At 45.3% G+C, this 24270-nt stretch overlaps 1 protein-coding gene across 1 annotated transcript in view; it reads left to right on the top strand.

Moving 5' to 3' along the window:
- SMU1 (SMU1 DNA replication regulator and spliceosomal factor) overlaps positions 1-2809 on the top strand; it is a 61338-nt gene extending 58529 nt beyond the window's left edge. Inside the window, exon 12 of the mRNA XM_086961692.1 lies at positions 1657-2809. Within this exon, the coding sequence (XP_086817818.1) occupies positions 1657-1755 (99 nt within the window). The 3' untranslated portion in view covers positions 1756-2809. The remainder of the gene's footprint in view (positions 1-1656) is intronic.
- The last annotated feature ends 21461 nt before the right edge of the window (positions 2810-24270 follow it).

Raw genomic sequence — 24270 nt, 5'->3', positions numbered from 1 at the left:
AAAAATAATTAATTTCGTATATATGACGTTTTACTTAATGCACTGACACATGTATGGCTCTATTAGTCGCAGAGGAAATTGCACAGTGGCAAATGCCTGGTTGTTCTCCTCATTTTTGCTGACAATCCCTCCTTCCGCCACCATTCCCATTTCCACCTTTCTCCGCTACTATGCCACCCCTTCACACCCTCTATGTTGATTGGTTTCTATTTGTTTTCCTCACGTTTTCCCCCACCCACATTAAAACAATAATTGCCATTAACTTAAGAAGTTTAATGGGCATCTGTTGGACATCCATTATCTTGTCTTTAGCTGCAGAGTGCCAGGTAGCATAGCATTTGCTAACAGCGTGGACAAAGATGTTCTTGCTTCCTATGTGGTGTGTGTTTGTATGTATATGCAGCATGACCTGTTAAATGGGATTGCTGCTTTTAAAGTTAGTAGTTGAAGATAGTGAATAACTGTAAAGATTGATCGTTTAGCATTGTTTAGTGAATTGTGATGGCTTGTGTTGAAAAGCGGTTCTTGTTAACGATGCCAAATAGAAAACGCTGTAAAGGATAACCTTAGTTCACAAAAACTTCTTAACCAGCACTAGACTTATCAGCCAGCTAGTGTGCAGCAACCCCATGCAGGTGGACGAGAATAGTTCTGAAACTTCATCCACCATGGTCAGTTGCTATTTCTGTGCTAAGAATGCACACAAATATGGACAGAATTCAAAAGGTCAGCAGTATGTGTCCAGTAAAGTGAAAGCGATTAATTACTGGAACATATCTTCATAAGTTGCTGCGAGTCAAAAGAATGGTCATTTACTGTGTCATTAGAACAGTAATGATTGTTTCATTGGTTTTAATGTCTGTATTTGTAGAGAGACGTTTGTGCATTACCACTTTGTCACCAGATTCAGATCCGTAGTTGCCAGCCTTACTGTCTTTCTCCTCCCGCTCCAGCAGATGCTCCATATCCTTCTTTCCTGCAAAGAAACCCTCATTGGGAACTTTATGCCCCTGTTCAGAAATGCCTTACTTACCATCACCCCACCAGTGACGTTCATTTTCTTTTATTCATTTGACCATTTCCTTAACGACCTTCACTCTTGCATCCCCCAAATGGTTTTCCATTTGTTCTCACCCAGATGCTAATAATTTTCCATCTCAACACTGAATTACATCTCAGTTGTCGCTTTTTACCCACTTGTGCACCCACAATTTCTTGGATCTGCAAAGTGCCTCCACATTAGCTCCTTCCATCTCTTGAATCATGTTGAATTTTAATTCCCCCCCCTGCTTGTATGGTCAGGTCGGTCTATTCCCAGTGGCAAATGTCTGGTTCTCATTACTGCTGACAATCCCTCCTCCCACTACCATTCCCATTTCCACCTTTCTCTGCTGCTATGCCACCCCTACACACTCACTAATGTTGAATTGTTTCTATTTGTTTTACTTACGTTTTCCCCCACCCACATTAAAACAATAATTGCCACTAACTTAAGAAGTGTAATGGGCATTTGGTGGGCACCGTAATTTCTCACCCCATTTCTGAAGCTTTAAAACCATTTGTGAAGAAAGATAAATTGATCTTAACTAACCTAAATGCCCTTAGTTATTTGTTTAAGCAGTTCTAAGCTTGGCCTTCTGTTTTTCTTTGTTGCAGGTTCATGAAAAAGATGTCATTGGCATTGCACATCACCCGCATCAAAATCTGATCGGCACATATAGCGAAGACGGGCTTTTGAAGCTTTGGAAACCATAAATAGTCTGCATTCCCATTGGCAGGAGAGGAAGACCCAATTGTGTTAGGGCTTGGTCGTGATTGTCCAAAAATATGTGCCATCTCTATGGTCCAACATTGACTATGTGTAATATACATTTTTTTTTTACTCTCCCTTGGATGAACTTTGATTACTTCGTGTTTCTAAGTAAAAGAAAAACAGGTGGTTCAAAATATATTGAGACCGAGTGGTGTGTGCTTTTGGTTGCTTAGTTTTAATGAGGATCCCCGCATTCTAAAAGCATTGTTCTAACCCTGGGCATTAGACCCCACGCTGCAGAATTTTCATTTTCAGTTTGTGCTTAGATTTTGACAAAGAGCTCTTGTTTTTAATTTAATTGACTTCTGTCCAGATTGATGTTCCGCGCACAAATGCTGAAATGCTACTTTTTATGAAAGAAGGTTGTTAGTTCCTGGTCAGATGGTGAACATCTGCACAAAGCAGTGAGGCATATTTCGATTAAACACTCGGCATCTCAGTATATTTTGCATTGATCATTGTTACAATTCAGTAAGTCCCAGTTAACCAGTAAAAGGTTGAAGTTATATCTCCCAGAGTTAAGTAGTTTGTTTCAAAGCTCTTAACCTGCGTGTCCTTCTAGTTAAAATGTAGACTATTACATAATTACTAGTTGGACGCTTCTCCGTTTGCTTACTTTTGTTTTCATTGGTTCCATAAATGTGAGCTCTTGCCTACTATGTTAACTATATGTTGATAAAACATTTCCATAAATCTTTACATTTTTTTGCTCTATTTTATTTAAACATATTTTTCAATGACATGACTTTTTGGGGAGGTGTTGGGGTAAATATCCTGTGGATGTTCCAACAGAGTGCTTTTGGCACCCTACCGTTATCCTATATCTCGAATGGTATACTAATAGCTGCATACTTATTTCTGTTCTAGTAATAATTAAAATGCTGCGTAATATTGTTGCCTAGTTAAAGATGTAATACAGCAATCATCAAGAACTCTTGCAGTCTTCGGGATTTTGTTTTACGATTTGTGCAATAAATGTCATTGTGTACACCCAGACTGCATCACTATGTACAAAGAAATTATCTCCTACATCATAACATCCTCATATTGCTGCATTCATTTTCATGACGTCTTCAGCATTCAGTTATATCTAAAATATTGACATATCCCCAGTACAAATAGCATGTGTCTGTTATCATAGCAGCATGGTAATCCTGACCTTTGAAGAAGAAGCATATTGGTTCCTCAAGTTTTAGTTGTTCCTTCTTAAATCATCAAGGATATTTGAACCTGTTGACAGTGATTGATTTGCTGTGTTTTTTCCACTACCTACATTCTAATTTCTTATGACCTCAAATAGGTTTGAGCTTGATGCTTTGCAAATGTGTGTGTTCTCTTGCTCTCCCTCTTTAACTAGTTCTGCTGCTGCACGCCGGACAATTGGGCACTCCATAGATGTTGTCACATTAAGTCTCAAGGTGGAACCTAGGCATAAGCATATTTCAATATTTCAGGCTTCTCCCCCTCAATGTATCACTTAAATCAATATTGCTCTTTTGTATTTTTGTCTTCTCAACTTCTGCAGCATTGGATTTTTTACATGAAAGGCAGACCTTTTCGGAACTCTGTGTAGAAAAATCACAGTGTTGTTCAGAAAATGTGGAAGGGCAGGGCAGCACACCTCCTATAGTCTCTCCTAGGACATTTATCCTTACATAGAGCATTCATTCCAGCATAAACTTGATCTTGGCCTTGAGAGATAATCTCTCTGCCACCTACCAGCCCAAGGTAGATCATGAGAGTTTGACCACTCCCACATTTTATTCTCATGATGGTCATTTGAGATTATAATGCTATCTTCTTGCTTTAGAGATGTTCCCAATTCTTGCTGTAAATAGCAAAGTTAACTCAGTAGGCCTTTGGCCAAACCAGCACATTATTTAACACTCTGGAATTGATTCCTTGAAGTTGTAAATGTTGTTAATTACAGTTGGGTTGGAATGTTCTATGGAAGAGCTGGGGATTCCAGAACCCTTGAAAGAGGCGGCCTGTCGGGAGTTGAATGTCTGATCTTTTGATCTTCAATAAAGATTTATGTTCAACTGCTGCTTCCTTTAAGGGGCATGGCTAACCGCCTAGAATGCTGCTTAATTCTGAGGCTTCCATTCCCGGGCTGCAGAATCCTAACTTTAATACCCGCTAAACCCACCATCGACTACTAAAGATGGCTCCCACACCTCCCGAACAGCCCTGCAGACCTGTTGTGCTGTGGAAGCAGCCGGCGGAGCGGAGTAGGGCTCTTTCCCGACCTGCTCTGCCGCCAGCCCCAGCTGCCCATTGCTGAGCCCTGCCCGGACACTGGCAGCCCCTGGTGCCGTGTGTGACACTTGGGAAGCGGGTTCCACTTGGAACGGTGCTGCCAAAGGCTTCAGGCCCACGTGGCTCTAGACTATGTGCGGGGGCTGAGCGGACACACTTGCAGCTGATGCTCTCTCCTGCTGCGGTGTGCCTGGACGGGGGTGTTGGAGGCACCCTGAACTGATGCTGTCGCATCTGGGACGGATCTGGTGAGACAGTCAGTGCTGCCACCATGCCACACCTGACGGGTGAGGTACACGTATTCTTTGGCGATGAGGAGCAATGTGATGTAAAGGCTACTAGAGGTGGCCCAAGGCCGTTGTGACACAAGAGACTACTGGTTATTTCCCTATGCAGGAGAACTAGATCTACCCTGGCCCTACGCTGGTAGCCTACTATATGTTTGGGGTCCCGCCAGCATGCTGATGTAGAACTCCTACTTCACTGAAGATGCTTAGCAATATAGTTTGCACTGTTTGCGGTCTGTGGTGACAGGGTTGTCATCTGGATTGCCTTCCTGCTGGTGTGGTGAGTCTAGAAGATATACCACCGATGTTGCTGTCATCAACAAACATCACATAATAGTTGTTGGGAGCAAAAGATGCTAACGGTTAGTTCCCCCGGCTTGTTACGACAAACACACAAAACAAATACTGAGTTGGACGGGAGGTCGAAGCTCCCACTTGTTGACTCACACGTGATACAGGGATATTGGTGTGGCAGTAAACAGGTTGTGCCCCCGGCAAAATCAAACAGTTACTGAAGTTAAACATGGAGGTTAGTGCTCCCGTGTGTCAACTTATCTGTTGTACAGGAGCTACGGCCCTACGGGGGTGTAATGGAGCACGGTGTTGCACCACTCCTTAAAGGAAAGGGAGAGCTGGGTTAATGTGGATAGGTTTAAGCGACGCTGGCAAGGCTTACAGTAGCACCTGGGACTCTGTTCATAATCACAGAAGGGTGGCGCCAACTTGCTTCTAAGCCTACCCTCGCTCCGGTTCCCAGTGAACTGTTGTCCCGGAATCCGCATATTTGGGAAGAAATCCTTGCATCAACTAGAGCGTCAACCTGTACCGCCATCTTGGGGTGGTGTGTGGAGTTGAAAACTTTGTTGAGACAGTTGCCTATGTTGCTCAAAGGTAGACTTGATAGTATCCGGGTCAATGTTTCGGATTAGTATGAGACCCCCGTAAAGTGTTGTGGCCAGGAATGTGCGCGTGACGCCACCCGAGAGTGCATCAACTAGAGCGTCTACCTGTGCCGCCATCTTGGAGTTGATGTGTGGAAAGGAGAACACTGTGTTGAGACAGTGGTAAGTGTTGCTTGAAGAGAGATGTGACAGTAATCCGGTCGCTATTACAGACTAATAGGCAGCCCACGAAAAGTATTGTGGCCACTTATATAAGCGTAACACCATCCATAGGGTGTTAGTCCATGGTGGACGTGTTATGTGTAATTCAGGATGTCTTAGGTTGGCAGGCAAAAAGGAAGCAACCGGGCTATGGGGGGGATGGGTTAGTTGGAGATACGTGCCCGCTTCCATTCGGGAGGGGAGGTGTTGTTGTTATTGGCTAGATGAGCATAGTGGTCACTGTGAACAGCCAAAGAAGGGGGGTAAAGGTATTGCTCCAATGAGAACCCAAGGTTAACAGGTAGGTAGGTTGGTCAAGGGCCAACCGGGCCGGCAGGGTGTAGTTGGCAGCGCATCACCGCATCCTATCAGAGACCAAAGTCAGCCAGTGTCAGGGTTATCATTGCCTTCTGAACTCGGCATCAACTTAGCCAAACGCCAGTATCCAGCTAAACAGATTAAAAAATGCCCAGAAGAGAGCCCAGAATACCAACAGACTGGCGCTCCTAGAGAAACGAGAAAAACCCACTGCTGAAATCCTAACCTGTGTCACCACCTTCACCCCAGAATCTAATCTACTGAAAAAGATAATCAACAGACACTGGAGGATCCTACAGGTGGGAGACAAAACATTTGAGAAACCCAGGTTTGCTTACAAAAGAACATCCAACATCAAAGACATGGTCGTAAACACAAGACCTAGGCGTCAGACCACACACACTAACACCCTTTGGGGATTACCTCCTGTAACAGGTCATTTTCCCTGTGGACAGTGCGTGGCATGTCCTCTAACGAAAGGAACCAAAACAATTGCATTGACTGACACATGGGTATGGACATATCAAAACACACCAACTGCAACACCAATAACTGTGTGTATCTGTTCACATGCTCCTGCAACCACCAATACGTCGGCATGACGACGCGCCCCATCAACACCAGAATCGCAGAGCACAGGACTAATATCCGGTGTGGAAAAACCATAACAAAGCTGTATACACACTTTGCGGAAGCTTGACACTCCCCCAACGATCTCCAATGGACCATCCTAGAACACTACAAAAACATTTCCAAAGAATCCCTGTTCAAAAAGGAACAACGCTGGGTTTTCAAATTATCCGCCCACACACAAGGACTTAACGACGACATTCCTTGGGCAGCCCTGAACCACTAATCCCTTGGCATCTACAACCTGGATGCCACCACTCGGATAACCCCCGGGCCCTGGTCTCGACTGCCTCCCATGTGACCAGCATCACCACCCACTTCTACAAAATACACTTGTTACCCCCTTGCAACCAGACACCCTAACCAGTGATGGGTCCTGTCCAACCCATGGCAACAACCCGGAAGGCTAATGATAACCCTGACATTGGCTGACTTTGGTCTCTGATAGGATGTGGTGATGCGCTGCCAGCTACCCCCTGCCGGCCCGGTTGACCCTTGACCAAACCTACCTACCGTTAACCTTGGGCTCTCAATGGAGCAATAGCTTTACCCCCCCCCCCCTTTTGGCTGTTCACAGCGACCACTATGTTCATCTAGCCAATAACGACACTTCCCCTCCCGAATGGGAGCGGGCACGTTTCTCCCCCATAGCCTGGTTGCTACCTTTTTGCCTAACAACCTAAGACATCCTGAATTACACATAACACGTCCACCATGGACTAACACCCTATGGATGGTGTTACGCTTATATATGTGACCACAATACTTTTCGTGGGCTGCCTATTAGTCTGTAATAGCGACCGGATTACTGTCACATCTCTCTTCAAGCAACACATACCACTGTCTCAACACAGTGTTCTCCTTTCCACACACCAACTCCAAGAAGGCGGCACAGGTAGACACTCTAGTTGATGCACTCTCGGGTGGCGTCACGCTCACATTCCTGGCCACAACACTTTACAAGAGTCTCATACTAATCCGAAACAGCGACCCTGATACTATCAAGTCTCCCTTCGAGCAACATAGGCAACTCTCTCAATAAAGTTTTCAACTCCACACACCACCCCAAGATGGCGGTACAGGTTGACGCTTTAGTTAATGCAAGGCTTTCTTCCCAAATACGCTGCTTCTGGGACAACAGTTCCCGGGAAACTGGAGCGAGGGTAGGCTTAAAAGCAAGTTTCCGCCACCCTTCTGTGAGTATGAACAGAGTCCCAGGTGCTTCGGTAAGCCTTGCCAGCGTCGCCTAAACCTATCCACATTAATCCAGCTCTCCCTTTCCTTTAAGGAGTGGAGCAACACTGTGCTCCCTTACACCCCCGTCGGGCCGTAGCTCCTGTACAACAGGTGAGTTGACACACAGGAGCACTAACCTCCCTTTTTAACTTCAGTAACAGTTTGATTTTGCCGGGGGCACAACCTGTTGTTTACTGCCACACCAATATCCCTGTACCACGTGTGAGTCAACAAGTGGGAGCTTCGACCTCCCATCCAACTCAATATTTGTTTTGTGTGTTTGTCTTAACATGCCTGGGGCACTAACAGTTAGTATCTTTTGCTCCCAACAACTATTATGTGATGCGATGTTTGTTGATGAGAAATGAAGTCATATCCACATTGTTGCACGTCATAACATGCCATTATTTCGATTACCTTCGCATGGTGTGACATTTTACTTACGAAGGGCACAGAACGTCCATCTTGTTGCATTTCATTTTGCTGGTCCACCTCTGGGGCTTGCTCAAGGGTGTATAGAGTAGCCCTTATAACATACGTTTGAACTCCTGCTCGTTTCCCGCCACTGGGGGTCATTAACATACAGCACCTTGGCATCCCCACTCTGGGTACAATCAACACGGGCATAACCCATCCTTAGCTGCTAATTTACTTTATTTATGGCTTTTAGACTGGCCACACGTGATCATTGTCAAGCCTTTTTTGTGAATGCATTGCTGGCATCCGTATCCAAACGTTAGAGGGTTCTAGGCCTTATGAGACGCACACATTCATCTGCCTCCATAAGCAGCTGAGGGCGTTGTGTCCCTCACTGAAGGGCCCTCAGTTCTTCCCACACTCATTGTAGTTTTTACCACGTTCCCTTCCCCTTACTGTAAACTTTTCTTCCCTTGTTCCCTTCCCTCGCCCCTAACATACCCAATGTTTTTTGGTTTTATCCACAGGTCTCCAATACGCCCAGTACAGGACTACTAGGGCCCCACACCAGGCTACCTTCAAAAGTCTTGGAGCCTGTTTGTAGTTGTGCACCACATTTCACATTGGTCCTGAAGAAGTGCCAACCGATTCCTTTGGAACTACTAGGCATGAAACATGTCGACCCCACCTTAGAGACTGCCCACTAGGAACATCATATTCCTATAGGGCGTCCACTCTATATTTTTTAGTTAGGCAGGATCTACCTTAACCATTAAAGTTATCGAGTATAGGACTGACCCTGACCTATTTTAACTCACCACTCGCGTGCACACAACCTCCCACTGCCCCCACACCCGCATGCACCCAACGGCTAATAAAAAAAAAAGTGCCCCACAAGCAGCCTTGGACAGTGCAGATTGTCTACCTCACCTCCACTGACACTAAACAGCACAGGGCGAGGCTACTACTGACTGCCTTGGGCTGAACTCGCAACGTTGCGGATAAGTCGGCCACACACTCCTGCGATTGTCCCACGCCCTCTGAACACTCATAAGGCTCGTCACCTGACTACGATGTGCCCCCCAATGAGATGCCACCCCAGATGAATTAGCTAGATGTTATACCGCAAGAAATACAAGACTCGTGTATAGCAATGAAGCACTGTGTGGGTGCTATGACAACTCACATCAGTATTTTAAAAGATGATCAGCCTAAGCTGGCTGATGGTGAAGATGAACAGGCACTCTATAGCTTCACTGTCACCCTTCCAGAAGACCCACTCATTACAACTAGACCACATGCACCAGCAAGTTCAACAACTAGACAGAGTGGATGACTCCGAAGGTAGGGCCGGACACAACAACATTTGCATCGTGGGGTCCCGGAGGGAGCAGAAGGCCATAATCTGACACAATTTGATGAAGATTGGTTTTGAAACAAGGCGGCCGACTGGGTTGTCAGAAATATTCACTGTGAAGAAGGCACACTGGGGGCCATCACGACAGCCCATCCCTTGGGCAGCACCACATCCCATGTTGGCCAATATCCTAAACTTCAAGGATTGCGATGTCTTGTTACGTGCTGCACAGGAGCAGGGGCCTATCCACTTGGAAATGTACAGATCTCGCTGTTTTCAGACTACAAAATTACAGTGCAACCTCGGAGCTCTTCGTTCAAGGAGGTGAAAACACAGTTGAGGTCAGCAGGCCTCAAATGTGCAATAATCTTCCTGGCTAGATTTAAAATTATAAAAAGAACAACTGATGGACACAATGCAGAACAATGTCATACATTCACCCCAGTACAGAGATCTGGGCCTAAATCCATTGGTTTTTTGCTTACCATGCCATTCAAGTTTGAACCCAGCCATATACAAATCAGTCTTGACCCTACGCCCAATGGGGAACAGTCCGGCCCGAACTGCCAGGTCAGGTCCTCTCTGGACTGGAAACAAGCATCCTAGGACCGGTTTCGGGCTTTCAGCCCTCATCAGCCAGGATAGCTTGACCCCAGTGGCATGGAGAGCACGGGACCCACGTCTGGGCATACCTGTCCCACTTGGGGTGACAAATGCAAAAAGAACAATTGATGGACAGAATGCAGAACAATGTCATACATTCACCCCAGTACAGAGATCTGGGCCTAAATCCATCATTTATTTGTTCACCATGCCATTCCAGTTTGGACCCAGCCATATGCAAACCGTCTTGACCCTGCCCCCAATGGACACCGTCCTGATTTGCATATGGCTGGGTCCAAACTGGGATGGTGTGGTGAGCAAAAAAAATGATGGATTAAGCCCAGATCCTTGTGACTGGGGGTGAATGTTTGTATTGTGCAGCATTCCGTCCATCAGTTGTTCCTTTTAGATTTAAAATTATACATGAACAAAACCCAATTTTCTTTGATACCCCAGTAAAAGCATGGGACTGACTGACATACTGTATTTCCTGATTCATAGCGCCGCAAACAACTGCAACGGGATCCACTGAGGTCGCAACGACCTCTGATACGGAGACTCCTTGGGGCCGCTTAGAGAGACATCTCTGGGACGATCCCCTCCCCGCAACTGGCAGAGATGAGCAGCGGGCTATGATCCAGTCATCGCCCTCCTTAAGTCATAGCCAGAAATCTATCAGCCCCAGTTCTTCACAAGATGGCATCTCCGACTCTGCTGGCAGCATGGCCCTGTTTCCATCCATAACAGCACAGATGACATATGATGTAATGGGTTGATGTTTTAGGTCTACATGTAGGCATTAATGAATATTAATTTTCAGGATTCCCCAGTGGCACCAGAGGCGCCCCATTCCCTTGGTCCGTGTTAAACGGAGTATTGCTATACAGGGGCGACATCTATGTTAATCATATGTTCACTGTCTTTTTACCGATTTCATGCCTAACAGTTACATTGCTAATATCCTCATTATTACAAGATATCCTTGCTACTAAATGGGTTTAGTATCTTTAATTGTTCCAGGCCAGTTCTGATCAACCTATAAGGGTGGAGTTGACTTGCGTTTTTAGATTACTTTCTATCAGAAAATGTCAAATTGTATGCCCCTTGTGCAAACACAACTGCTTGTTTGAAATTGATGTGTTTATTACTTATTCAGTTAGGCCACGCGCTGTGCGACGACGGGACCAAGTATTTGAGGTTGGGAATTTATTGTTTAGAAGTGTCACCTATTTCATTACTTGGAGGGCTCTGGATGGGGGAATGGGGTGGTCTACTGTGTAAGGGTGTGGGGCGGTTTTTCTTGTTTCTCAAATGCCAGTAACTTTGAGTGCATATATTATTATTACCTGGGACTTACGTGGGTTGGGTGTGATACACAAGAGGCACAGGGTCTTGGCACTACTCAACAGATGCAGCACAGTATTTCTGCAACAAAACCCACCTCACCATCACATGTCCCTGAAGACGTGCCGAAAGTGGAGGGGTCAGCTCATCTCCACTTTATATTCTGATATTGGCACAGTGATTTGGATCTGGGCAGGGGTTCCCTTTATAAGCCTGAACACTAAGATAGACCCACAGGGACGCTATGTCCTAGTCAAGGGTACCTTAGACAAAGCACCACTTGTATTAGGATACATATACCCATACCCACTACAAAACAAGATCTCTTTTTTGCCCACCTATCTTTAATATTAACAGACTGGGCTGCATACCCCTGGATATTCGAAGGAAACTTTAATGCGGTACTAGATACCACCTTGGACCATTCACATCTACCCCTTCCGGGCACTGCAATGGTACACCAGTCGAGTGTGCTGAAGCAATGGATTAGGGATGGAGTCTTTCCGACGTCTGGTGTAGTCGCAACACCACAATGAGGGAGTACTTCTTTTATTCATATCCACACACACTCAATTCTCGCCTAGACAGACTTCTTAGCCCCACCACACTATTGCCCATCATTCCCCATGCTACACATATTAGGAAAAACACTGTCTAATCACTATCCTGTGGAATTAACACTTATGTGGGGCGATACCCACATGACGTTTACAGCTCACCTTCTTAGAAGATACAATGTTCGTGAGACGTTCGCTGCCGCCATAGATATGTACTTTTAACAAGTATGAGGGCACCACCTCTTCCCCACTCATAGAATGGGAAGTTTTTAAAGTTGTGATCAGGGGGACAACCATAAACACAGTGGTAGGGGCTCACAGTGAGACGGAAGGGGAACTCATACAGTTGGAATTCAAGCTGGGCCCTCTAGGACCTAAAGCACTGACTTATATTGCAGTGGCAGATGAGCTCTGGGAAGCTCAGATCACACATGCCGATTTGTTGGAGCAACTTAGGGTAATTAGCTGTAGAACCTGTGCAGAAACGTGTTTTGTTTTTTTACTTTATTTATCAATTTCATAATACGCACTTTACCGGTTTCAGCTCCATTACAAAGACAGTTACAAGCACACCTGCTATATTATAACTGCATCTACTTTTCATGGCATCTGATTTCACTAACCTGTGTGCACTTGCCACAAACAGTTTTATTTGCATAGTACAGATCCCGAACAAGTTTCATATTCAACCATGTATCTCAACATCACAGTCAGGACACTGTGCAGAAACCATTTACATGCTGAACTGAGAAATCCAAGATGTGAGCTCAGCAATCAGTGTGTCCGATGTCAGCGAATTACAGCAGGCTCCAGGCAATGAAGGGAGCGGGGTTGGGTAGTGATATTGGTGTGGTCGTATATTGTTTAAAAGGGCCCCAAATATCTCGCGGACGGATTATGCTGTGCAGCGTATTGGCATATAAATCATAATTTGTTGCAATATGCCGGACTAGTTAACCAGTCTTTGCATTTCGGCACTGCCTTCCGCCCCCATCTGAGTGCAAACTCCCTTTTTGCAAATAGCAACCCTAAGGCAGTGAATTTCCGGACCGATTTGGGGATGTTGTTCACATATCCCAACAAAGCTATGGCAGGTGTGGGGTCTATATCGAATCGAACCATGTCTCCCAGTGTGTGAAATATGTCCGTCCAAAATGTGCCAATCTGGTGACAAGTCCAAGCCAAATGCGCAAAGTCTGTATGTGGGGCATTGCATTTTGGGCAACAGTGGGGTCTATCAGGGTCTATTTTATGTGACATCTCTGGTGCAATGTAAATTTTATGTAAGAATTTAAAGTGCAGAAGTTTATGGCGGCTGTTCAAAGACACCTCCTTGGTTTGTAAACAGCACGCAGCCCACTGGTCGTCCGTTATGGGGTGACTGAGAACAGCCTCCCACGCGGCCTGTATCTTGGCATTGTGGACTGGAATTATCTCCACACAGGCCCTGTACAGTTTTGAAACTAAATGGCCCCCGTGTCGCTATCTATTACTGTGGATAGAGGGATGAGAGGATCTGGCTCGATGGGAAAGCCATGAACCCTAGCTCTCAAGGCAGCTCGCAATCGGGTAAGCACAAATTTGTCCATGAATGATGCCTCTTGGAACTTGTCCCCGTCGGAGACTGAGAAAGCCTGGCCCTCTATGTATAGGTCCCCTATTTTGGTCACGTCAAACTTAGCGAGGGTGCGCTGCACTATTCTTTCCCCAGTAATTGGTATCCAGCGTTGGTTAGGAAGCGGTAAACTAGGGGAATACGTCATCGGCGATCCCAGCACCCTGAGCAATTTATGCCACGCCCATCTGGTGGTGGAGACCGTCTGGACATCTAGGGGGTCTGGACATCTAGGGGTCACGTGGAAAGCCCAAAGGCAACACCGTGTCTAATGAGTCCGGTAGGACCAAATCTGCCTCCGGTCTTAAATAGGGGATCCTGGAGTCAGGATGGAACCAGGAGTAAGCATAGCTGCACTGTGCGATTAAATAATATAACTGAAAATTCAGGACTTCCAAGCCTCTTATGTGATATGGGAGGGTCATGACCTGCCAGCCGATCCTGGAGCGTTTGCCCCCCCCAGTTAGCCGGATAAGGTGGGTTTGAATAGACTTGAAGAAATGGCTTGTAAGTGGCATAGGTATATTATTAAATAGATACAAAAAGTTGGGCAGGACGATAATCTTGATCAGTGCCACTCGACAGGCTATCGAGAGTGGAAGCCACCTATCCACCTGTTGCTCCAAGTTGTGTATCGCCGTGCCATAGTTGAATAATAAAATGCCAGTGGTGTTTAAATGTATGTGTATCCCCAGATATTTGACATTCAGTACACCAGGTAAGTGGATATTCACATTCGCATCTAACCGTGCCCATAGTAAGGGGAAATATCACAGATTAATGCCAATTTATACCGAGACCAGAGAAGCCGCAAACCAAATTATCTCTCGGACCAGGGGGACTAGATTGCTTTGAGGGTCCCTGACATACAGTATGAAGTCGTCCACGTATAGTGACACCAGTAAGGGCCCGTGTTAAGTTTGATCCACCTATGTAGATGGCGTTCCTGGAAGTGTCTGAGTGGATCCATAGCTAGAATGAAGAGCAGTGGAGATAAGGGGCAGCCCAGTCTTGTGCCTCTGGACAGGATAATGGGGCGGTAAAGAGTGCCATTTAAACAGTCTAGCAGTGGGGGCTGAATATAGCAGCGCAGTGAGATTGACGAACCCAAAGGGCATACCTAACCTGCGCATAACCGTCCATTTAAAATGCCATCAAAAAGAGTCAAATGCTTTCTCCGCATCCAACAGCACCACCGCTGCTGGCGTGGCCGGATTAATTCTGTGCAGGACTGCGAAGAGAGTGCGTAGGTTTAGGGAGGTAGATCTATGCAGTACAAACCCCGATTGAACTGGGGATATTATTTTATCTAGTAGCAGGGCAAGGCGAACTGAAATTGTTTTCGCCAAAATTTTATAATCAAAGTTTAACAGCGATAGCGGTCTATACGACCCGCATTGCGTGGGATCCTTGCCCGGTTTGGGTAATTAAACAATTACTGTTTCTCTCAAAGTTGGTGGCAACTGGTTTTGTTCCAGGGATTCATGATAGACTTCCAGGAGCCTAGGAGCCAGTATATCTTTGTATTTTTTATAGAAATTGCCAGTGAAACCATCTAGGCCAGGGGTGGAGGTACCTTTCAATGCATCAATCGCATCTATTATTTCTTCCTTTGAAAATGGCTCTGTGAGGAAATCTTGCATATATTTATCCATATATACCATCGCAATCCCCGCAAAGTAATCCTCTCACTCTGTGTCAGTGTGAACAAGATTGGAAGTGTACAATTGCTCGTAATAAGCCAAAAATGCATCTCGGATTTCAGCTGTGTCCGTTAAAGTGACACCAGCTTGTGAGCGAAGGGTTGTGAATGTATGATTTTGAATATGGAGGTCTGAGTAATTGCGCTAGCATGCACCCTGGTCGTTTGTCTTCGCCATACTTGCGAGCCATCACATATTTGCTTTGGAAATGAGTTTCTCTTTCTGCTGCTGCCCGAAACTCTAACAACAACAATGCCAATCGGGCCCGCTCTCCCTCAGCAGCACTGGGACAATCTATCATAGCGGCTTCCACAGCAGCCAATTGCTGCTCAATGTTTGCTAGAGTTTTCCTCCGGTCTTTCAGTACCCCCGCGTGTTTTGAGATGGCAATGCCCCTGATATATAACTTGAAGGCCTCCCATAGTGTCGCCCATGTGTCCACTGACCCTGTGTTTAGTTCAAAATAATCCTCAATAGCTTCCCGAATTTTAGAGTCGAAGAGATCATCATTTAACACCCTGCCCAGGAATCACTACTGACGCTCGTGTCCCTCCGGTCTGGGAATACGTAAAAGGACGGGGCATGATCGGAGTTAATCCGGGGAAGTATCGTCATTGCATTGTACCATGTGCGTGGGAGCGGGGCGAACAGCCAGAAATAGATTCTGGTCCAGGTGTTGTGTTGTGATGAATAATGAGTGTACTTGTCCGGATTGCGGACTCTCCAGATGGTACACAGACAAAATATCGAGTTTTAAATTTCGATATACAATTATCTCGAAGTTTAAATATCGATGGGACAAAATATCGAAGGTAAGTATTATCGACCGTCTTAATATCGATATTAGTATGATATCAGTAATATCGAAGTTTTAAATATCGATGTCAATAATATTGAAATAAATAACTTCGATGTTACTAATATCAATTTTTAAATAAATTTAGTGTATATTATATTGTATTTATTATGTTTTATTATTTATTTTTAATGTAATTTTATTAAATATTGTCTTTTACTACTGTAGCGGGTTGTGGGTTTATAGGGGAATAGGGTGGGAAGTACTTTAATTATGTTAAATTAATTATTAATTAGTAGGAATTAATAATTCATTAATAGGGAATTAATTTTTAATTAATTGTAATTAATTGATTAATTGATAAATATGTTCTGTAGCGGGTTATGGGTTTATAGGGGAATAGGGTGGGAAGTAATTTAATAATAATTAATTAATTAATATATGTTTGTACGTATGTTAATAATTAATTGGTAATTAATTTATATTAATTAGTTAATTAATTAATATAATTTTGTACATATTTTTAATTATTAATTAGTTGGTAATTAATATTAATTAGTTAATTACATTAGAGTAATTTTTTTAGATATAATTTTTTGTTATTCTTAATTAATTAATTGGGAAAAATAATATTAATTATTAAATTAAATTAATTGCAGCTAATGTGCTAATATATTTACTTTATTGTTATTGTTAATTAATAATTAATTTGTAATTAAATAATATTAATTAATTTTGGGTAAAGGAGTATTTTTAGGGTTCAGGGTCAGTTTTCAGTTTTTGGGTAAAGGGGTATTTTTAGGGTTCAGGGTCAGTTTTCAGTTCTTGGGTAAAGGGGTATTTTTAGGGTTCAGGGTCAGTTTTCAGTTTTTGGGTAAAGGGGTATTTTTAGGGTTCAGGGTCAGTTTTCAGTTTTTGGGTAAAGGGGTATTTTTAGAGTTCAGGGTCAGTTTTCAGTTCTTGGGTAAAGGGGTATTTTTAGGGTTCAGGGTCAGTTTTCAGTTTTTGGGTAAAGGGGTATTTTTAGGGTTCAGGGTCAGTTTTCAGTTTTTGGGTAAAGGGGTATTTTTAGGGTTTAGGGTCAGTTTTCAGTTTTTGGGTAAAGGGGTATTTTTAGGGTTCAGGGTCAGTTTTGGGTTTTTGGGTAAAGGGGTATTTTTAGGGTTCAGGGTCAGTTTTGGGTTTTTGGGGTACAGTCGTACAGGGTAAAAATAAAATAAATTTAAATTAAATCAATTAAATGAAATTAAAAAATATAAAATTACATTAAATTAAGTTTTTAATTTATTTTAAATGTATATGTATTAGTTTTAATTTTTTAATTATGTTTTAATATTTGTATTTAATATTTGTAACATTATATGTATTTTATAATTATTTTTACATTATTATTAATACATTTAAAAAAACGATATTTTTAATTTCGATATTTTTGTACTACGATATTAATCTTTCGATATTTTTGTACTTACCTTGTTAGGGATAGGATTCCTATATTTTTGACTTCGATATTTTTGTTCCGATATTTTTGTATTTCGATATTTTTGATTTCGATATTTTGTCAGACATTCTCTCCAGATATCAGATAGTTGGAATGCCTTGCACGTGTCCAACAACCTCTGACGAGCCCTGGGTTTTGAAACCGGCGCCCTAGAGAAGCAGTCAATGTTACGATCTAAGTGCAAGTTGAAGTACCCGCCCAGTAGTACGGTGCCAGTACTCATACGTAATAGTGCAGAGTCCAGTTCTTGGAAAAATTCAGGGCTGTCAGTGTTCGGAGCATATACACATACAAGAGTAAAAGTGTAGCTCATCAGTCTGCCCACTAATATTGTGTATCGACCCTCTGGATCTTTGTGGCAGTAAGTTAAGGAAAATGGGAGGCTCTTATGTATTAAAATCGCTGTGCCCCGGGCATAGGTGCTGTATTTGAAGAATCTGTGTGCAGCCCATCCAGTCTCAAAATGAGTGGAGTCAGACCTAGATAAATGTTTCTCTTGCAGGAAGGCTACATCCACATTATGCCATTGTAAATAATGCAGTACTTATTTACATTTTTTAGGATTGTTTAGATCACGGGTACTCATAGTACGGGCCACCAGCGGCCCGGCAAGCCTTCCCTGGCAGCCCGCGGACCTTGCAGACAATTTACCCTTGTTTGAAACACTGCGCGCTGCAAGACTGAGAGACTGATGCTCTATGGGGGCCAGGGCATTCCAGTGATAGTCAGAGTGGAGCTGCAGGGGTTCTAGGAGGTGAAATACAAAAGCCTCATTAACATACAAATGTTCTTTTAAAGACCTGCAAAGTGCTCGGTGCGGCTGTGTGTGTGTGTGCCCGGAAGCTGTCTCAGCCCGGGCACACACAGGCAGGGGGAGATGAAGAGGGTGACAGAGGGAGGTAGCGGGAGGGAGACAGAGTGAGGGAGGGGGAGGGAGGCAGGCAGAGGGAGGGAAAGGCAGGCAGACACAGAGGGAGAGGGAGGGAGGGGGAGCGAGGGAGGGTGGGAAAGGGAGGGAGAGCGAGCGAGGGAGGGAAAGGGAGGCAGACAGGGAGAGCGAGGGAGGGAGGGAAAGGGAGAGGGAGGGAAAGGGAGGCAGACAGGGAGAACGAGGGAGGGAACGGAGGGAGGGAAAGGGAGGCAGGAAGAGCGAGGGAGTGAAGGAAAGGAGGGAGGGAAAGGGAGGGAGACTGAGGGAGAGCGAAGAGAGGGAGGGAAGGAAAAGGAGGGAGAGGGAGGGAAAGGGAGGCAGACAGAGGGAGAGCGAGGGAGGGAAGGAGGGAGGCAGACGGAGGGAGAGGGAGGGAAGGAAAGGAAAGGATTGAGGGAAAGGGAGGCAGACAGAGGGAGAGCGAGGGAGGGAGAGAAGGAGGCAAAGAGAAAGGGAGACAGACAGAGGGAGACAGAGGTAGAGAAAGAGAAAGAGAGGAAGAGGGAGGGAAACAGAGGGAGACAAGAGAGGGGGAGGGAGACAGAGAAAGGGAGAGGGAGGGAGACAGGGAGAGGGAAGGAGACAGAGAAAGGGAGAGGGAGGGAAACAGGGTGACAGACAGAGGGAGGAGGGAGGGAGGAGGGTGACAGGACAGAGGGAGGGAGGAGGGTGACAGACAGAGGGAGGGAGGAGGGTGAAGGAGGGAGGGGGAGGGTGACAGACAGAGGGAGGGAGGGAGACAGAGAGGGAAGGAGAGGGAGACAGGGAAGGAGAGAGAGGGAGTGAGACAGAGAGAGTCAGGGAGAGAGAGAGGGAGTGAAACAGTGAGTGAGACAGAGGGAGAGGGAGATATATATATATATATATATATATATATATATATATATATATATATACCGGGTCTGATGGCTCAGTGGACGAAGGCGTCCGCTGCAGGGACCTGTGTTCAACCTCATGGTCACAGTTTTTGTTGTTGCTCTTTGCCACCCCCTCCCCCACTGGCCCCCTCCCCCACCGGTGCGGCTCTTGGACACAAACCACACTGTAAATTTGGCCCACAGAGAAAGTTTGTGAGTACCCATGATTTAGACCCAGACATTCCAGGTTAGAAGAGATAGATTTGACTGTGTAGCCAAGTCGGGGGCGGCTGTCATTGATGACATGTAGTGAAATAATGAAGGAAAGTAGCGTGCAGAGTGGCAACTGGAATGCAATATTTGGAGCTGGTAAAGAAATGGCAATTAACAATTCTAGAAATGTCCCCACTCCCTCCCAACCTCGCGTCCGTGGAAGCAAGGAAAACACACAATTAACCAATAAACAAATGCATCCTGGTAACACCCGAATTGACAGGTCAGAGTCGAGAACTGATGCATTATAATCTGAGAGAACAACAGTGTGCTACGCACCTAGGGGGGTGGCAACACTCCAGTGGCGCCCAGCTAACTAAAACAGTGTGAAAGAAAACATATTCATGCTGTCACAATTACCATACTAGCAGAAGTATGACATATTATTAATGCTGTTACGATATAAAAGCAGAAAATTACAGAAAGGGATTAAGGGTCATTCGCGGGAGAAAAGTTCATCACTTGCTGCTGATCCGCTTTGAGAAGGGGAAGAGTCATTGCCCACATCTCTTCGCTGAGTATCACGTTTTTATAGGCTTTGCACAAAGCTTGAGCGTCCGTGGGGCTATCAAATATGCAGGATTGACCATTTACATCTACCGTCAGCCGTGCTGGATAGAGCATGGCATATCGGAGGCCAAGATTTTGCAGCGTCGCTTTGACACCTGTGAACTTGCGGCGGGCTTCCTGAACGATGATCGTAAAGTCGGGGAATAACACGGTGGATCCCTACCATGTGAGCGCACCCCACTCTCTGGCCAAGCGTAGGGCTGTGTCTCTGTCTCGAAAGTTCATTATTCAAGCTATCTTTCGGCGAGGTGGGCAGCCGGGATTTGGACTTGGGCCCAAGGATCGATGTGCCCGCTCCACTACGAAGCCAGGGGTGAACGCTTCTGTACCAAAAGTGTCCATCAGCAGCGAATCCACAAAGGTATCCATTCCGCCCGTGTTTGTTGACTCCTGAACTCCAATGATACGGAGATTGTTAGGGCGACTGCAAGCTTCTAGAAAATTTCCATGCAGTCCAGTTGCTTTGTTGATTTAGCAGCGCTGTCTTCAAGGTCCGAGATGCGACCTTCAGCTGTGTCCAATTGTTTATCATGTATGTCCAGTTTGGCCCCAAGGGAGTCCAGGCGCTTATCGAGCGTGTCAAATCTGTTGTCAATCGATTTGAAACCCGCCCTGAGTTATGCCAGGAGATCGGGGTGAGAGGAGGATGCTGCCGAGCCCCGGTCACCGTCTGCCATAGTGACGTTGGTGTCCTGCGCTTTGTCAGTGGTGAGGGGAAATGTGAGAACTCTGTGCTTGGGGTCTTTTCAGCCCATGCCAGTACACCAGGAGCCGTGTCGCTGCTACAAACTGCAGCGAGATCAGGGAGAGAGGAGGGCGTGCTGTTGTGCTGACAAGTTGAGTCAGAGGGGCACCTCGGTCCACAAGCTGAGAGGAAATGGGCGAAAATAGTGGAAAAGCCAGAGCGAGTTTCGGAGCTCTATGCTTTAATTCTTCCTATTCTAGAGGAGATCAGTGCTGCAATTAATGACGAACACACTTCTGACATTTTCTGTAAGTTAGGGACCCTATACGAACAGTTAATAAACAAATTGTCAGATGTGTTCTACCCTTGTGTTGCCAAGCGGCCAGTAAAGGTTACCAGGGTTACATGGTACAATTCCACCTGTAGAAGAGCAAAGGCCGAACTTGTTTCTGCCATAAAACACAAGGCTGCTAAGTTAGTAGTACATTCTATGAGAGCTAACTATAAGCATGTAATGAAGTGCGCAAGAGAGGAATGGGACCATGACAATTGGACTGGCTTATCTAATGCGCTTGCAGCCAGAGACCTCCGTAAATTCTGGTCCATTGTAAATACAGGCTCGACAGAGCCAGCTGTAGCTGTGGAGGCTAACATAGCTGAAAGTGTTTGGGAAAAACACTTCCGAAACCTCTACGCAGTAGGACTCACTAACCTGGAGGGAGATCTAGGGGCGGTGCTGCCAGATCAAATACGGCATTCAGACGTTATTGACTTCACGGTGAAGGAGGTCAGTGATATTATCTCTAAACTGGCAGCAGGGAAAGCCCCGGGGCTGGATAAGCTCCCAGGTGATCTCTTTAAACATCAACCCGCAGTATGAGCCCCATACCTCTTAGTTATTTACAACACAGTCCTGAGAGGGATGCCAATACCTGGTACTTGGCTGGGCCCAGAGATTGTGCCTATCTTCAAGAAGGGTTCACCTCTGCTCCCAGCCAACTACAGGCCGATCAGTTTGATGGATGTTCCGCAAAAGATCTTTGGCAGGTTATTGGACCGCCTCCAGGACTGGATGGAGGAAAATTCCATACTAAGCCCCTACCAGGCAGGGTTCAGAAATAATATATCTACAATGGACCAGATTCTCCGGCTGAACTTGCTGTTCTGGAAGTCTGTTAAGATCGAGGGGGGAAGCCTTAACACGGTTTTCGTGGATTTGCGAGCAGCCTTCGACTTGGTTTCAAGATGCAAGCTATGGGCAGTACTTGCCGAATTGAGCATTCCCCATCAAATTTTGCATATTTTAATACGGCTCCATCATGACAACTTCGCACGGGTCAGGTGTGGAAGAAATGGTCTCCTATCAGCAAAATTCCCCGTTGGCAGGGGGATGAGACAGGGTTGCGTCTTGGCGCCTACCCTGTTTTGCCTTTATGTCAACGGGGTAATTTCTCACTTAAATGGGATACGATATATTGACGCCCCCAAACTAGCTGGCAGCAGGGTGCCTGCGATAATGTTCGCAGATGACACCCTGCTGCTCTCAAAATCTCCAATGGGGATACAGAAGGTTTTGGATGGCTTTGTGGGATTTTGTGAGGAAAGGGGTTTGGAAATCAACGCTTTGAAAACCAAATTCATGATTTTCAATCCCCTTGTACCCACGAGACCTAACCCCTTAATTGGAACAATTAGGCTGGAAAGAGTTCAGACTTTCAACTATCTAGGGGTAACCCGCAATGAAAATATGACGTGGGCCCCACACCAAATTAAGTCTCAACTCAGGCAGTCCCAGCTTACAGGGGGTATTTTAAAGCTCTCTAACACCTCTACAATAAAACCTATTCGACCAGTTGTGGAGATTTATAAAACACAAGTGAGAGGGGTGGTCACCTATGGGGGTATGCCTGCAGGCCTGAGATTGTTGTCATAGAAAATAAATTCCTCAGGCAACTGTTGACGTTGCCCCCTAGTACTCCCCTGTTACCCTTAGATTTGATATGGGACTTAGGCCAATAGATGAGGTCGTGGGCCTGAAGCCTCTAGCGTTCTGGCGGAGACTATGGAGTACTCCGGAGCTCTCTGCTTATAGACAGGAATTATTAGAAATTCTAAGTTTACCAAATGAGTAGAAAATCCTGTGGCTCGCTTATATTAAAAATGAATTTATCAAGCTAGGGCTCCCGCAAATGTGGTATAACCCTGAAATTGCTTGTCCCAGGACCCCAAGAAAAAGCTTGTCCAAACTCTTTTATGATAGTAAATTAACTGCCTCTATATGTAGTGTACACAGTGGCACTCTAACAGATTGTTTTTTAAAGCAAAAGGATTTTTATCACTTTGAAATTGTCATGGATGATATCTTCCCTGTTTTTACGAGGAAGCTGTACTTGCAGTGGAGGTATGGCACATTACCAATCAGAGCTTTTACATGTAATTGGTCTCCAGCTGCTCTGAAAAATTGTCCTAATTGCAGTTGTGACCTGGAAAGTAAAATACATATTCTGTTTTTTTGCCCTGCTTATCGAAAAACGAGGAGGCACTGGTTGGTGCCCTTCTGTAAAAACATGCGAATTATACACTGCATGCAAGCCTACCGCATTCTTAAAACTGATTTGTCACCTATAGTTGTTTTTGCTGTTGCAAAATTTCTCGCGGCGATATGGCTTAAACGCAGGGGTGTGCTGAACACTGTATAATTTTGCTAATGCACATGCACTTTACAAAGAAAACTTTTCAGCTGATGATGTAGAGGTTATGGACTGATTTGAATTATCTACCACACAGATCTTGTACCAGCATGAACTTGTTTCTTCATCCAATGTTTTTTTAAATGAGAAATGTTGTTTTTATGATTGTATGCACGTCTTTTAGGGCATGTATTGCCGAAATAAAGATTATGAAATGGAAATGGGCGTGGGCATTTTGGTAATCGGATGGCAGAGCTGGCCCCAGAAGGAACCTTAAAGATAACAGGACCCGGTATCCAGATGGGATCTCCCCTGCCAAGAGAGGGCCGGTATGCGTATTTACAACAGGAGAGTCACTGTCCGCACCCTGCGAGCAGGCCGTGGGCTGAGGACTCGCACAGCGCGGGAAGAGCCTTGTCTACCCAACAAGCACAAAGCGATCCCAGGTACAGCTGAGGGAAAGCCTACCCTCTGTGTCGGAGTATTACTCACCGGCTCCCATCAGTATCCATGCGGCGTAGACTGGGCAGTGTCCCCAGTCAGAGGTGCCTCGAGGCAGAAGACAGCGCCACACGCGGTCTCCCTGACTTCAATTAACTTATTTCATGCAGCGATCCTGCAGCAGATTGACCGCGGGGCCCAGTGCTCCAACCCCTCCCCCCCACTCAGCCCCGGCGCACAGCTGAGCGGCTGCCTCCCTGGCACGCCCAAGGCCCCTGTCTCCC

Source organism: Lissotriton vulgaris, chromosome 3_1, assembly GCF_964263255.1.
Source record: "Lissotriton vulgaris chromosome 3_1, aLisVul1.2, whole genome shotgun sequence".
NCBI classification, from domain to species: domain Eukaryota; kingdom Metazoa; phylum Chordata; class Amphibia; order Caudata; family Salamandridae; genus Lissotriton; species Lissotriton vulgaris.
Note: the sequence above shows the minus strand (reverse complement) of the source record. Positions and strands in the feature narration are given on the sequence as shown.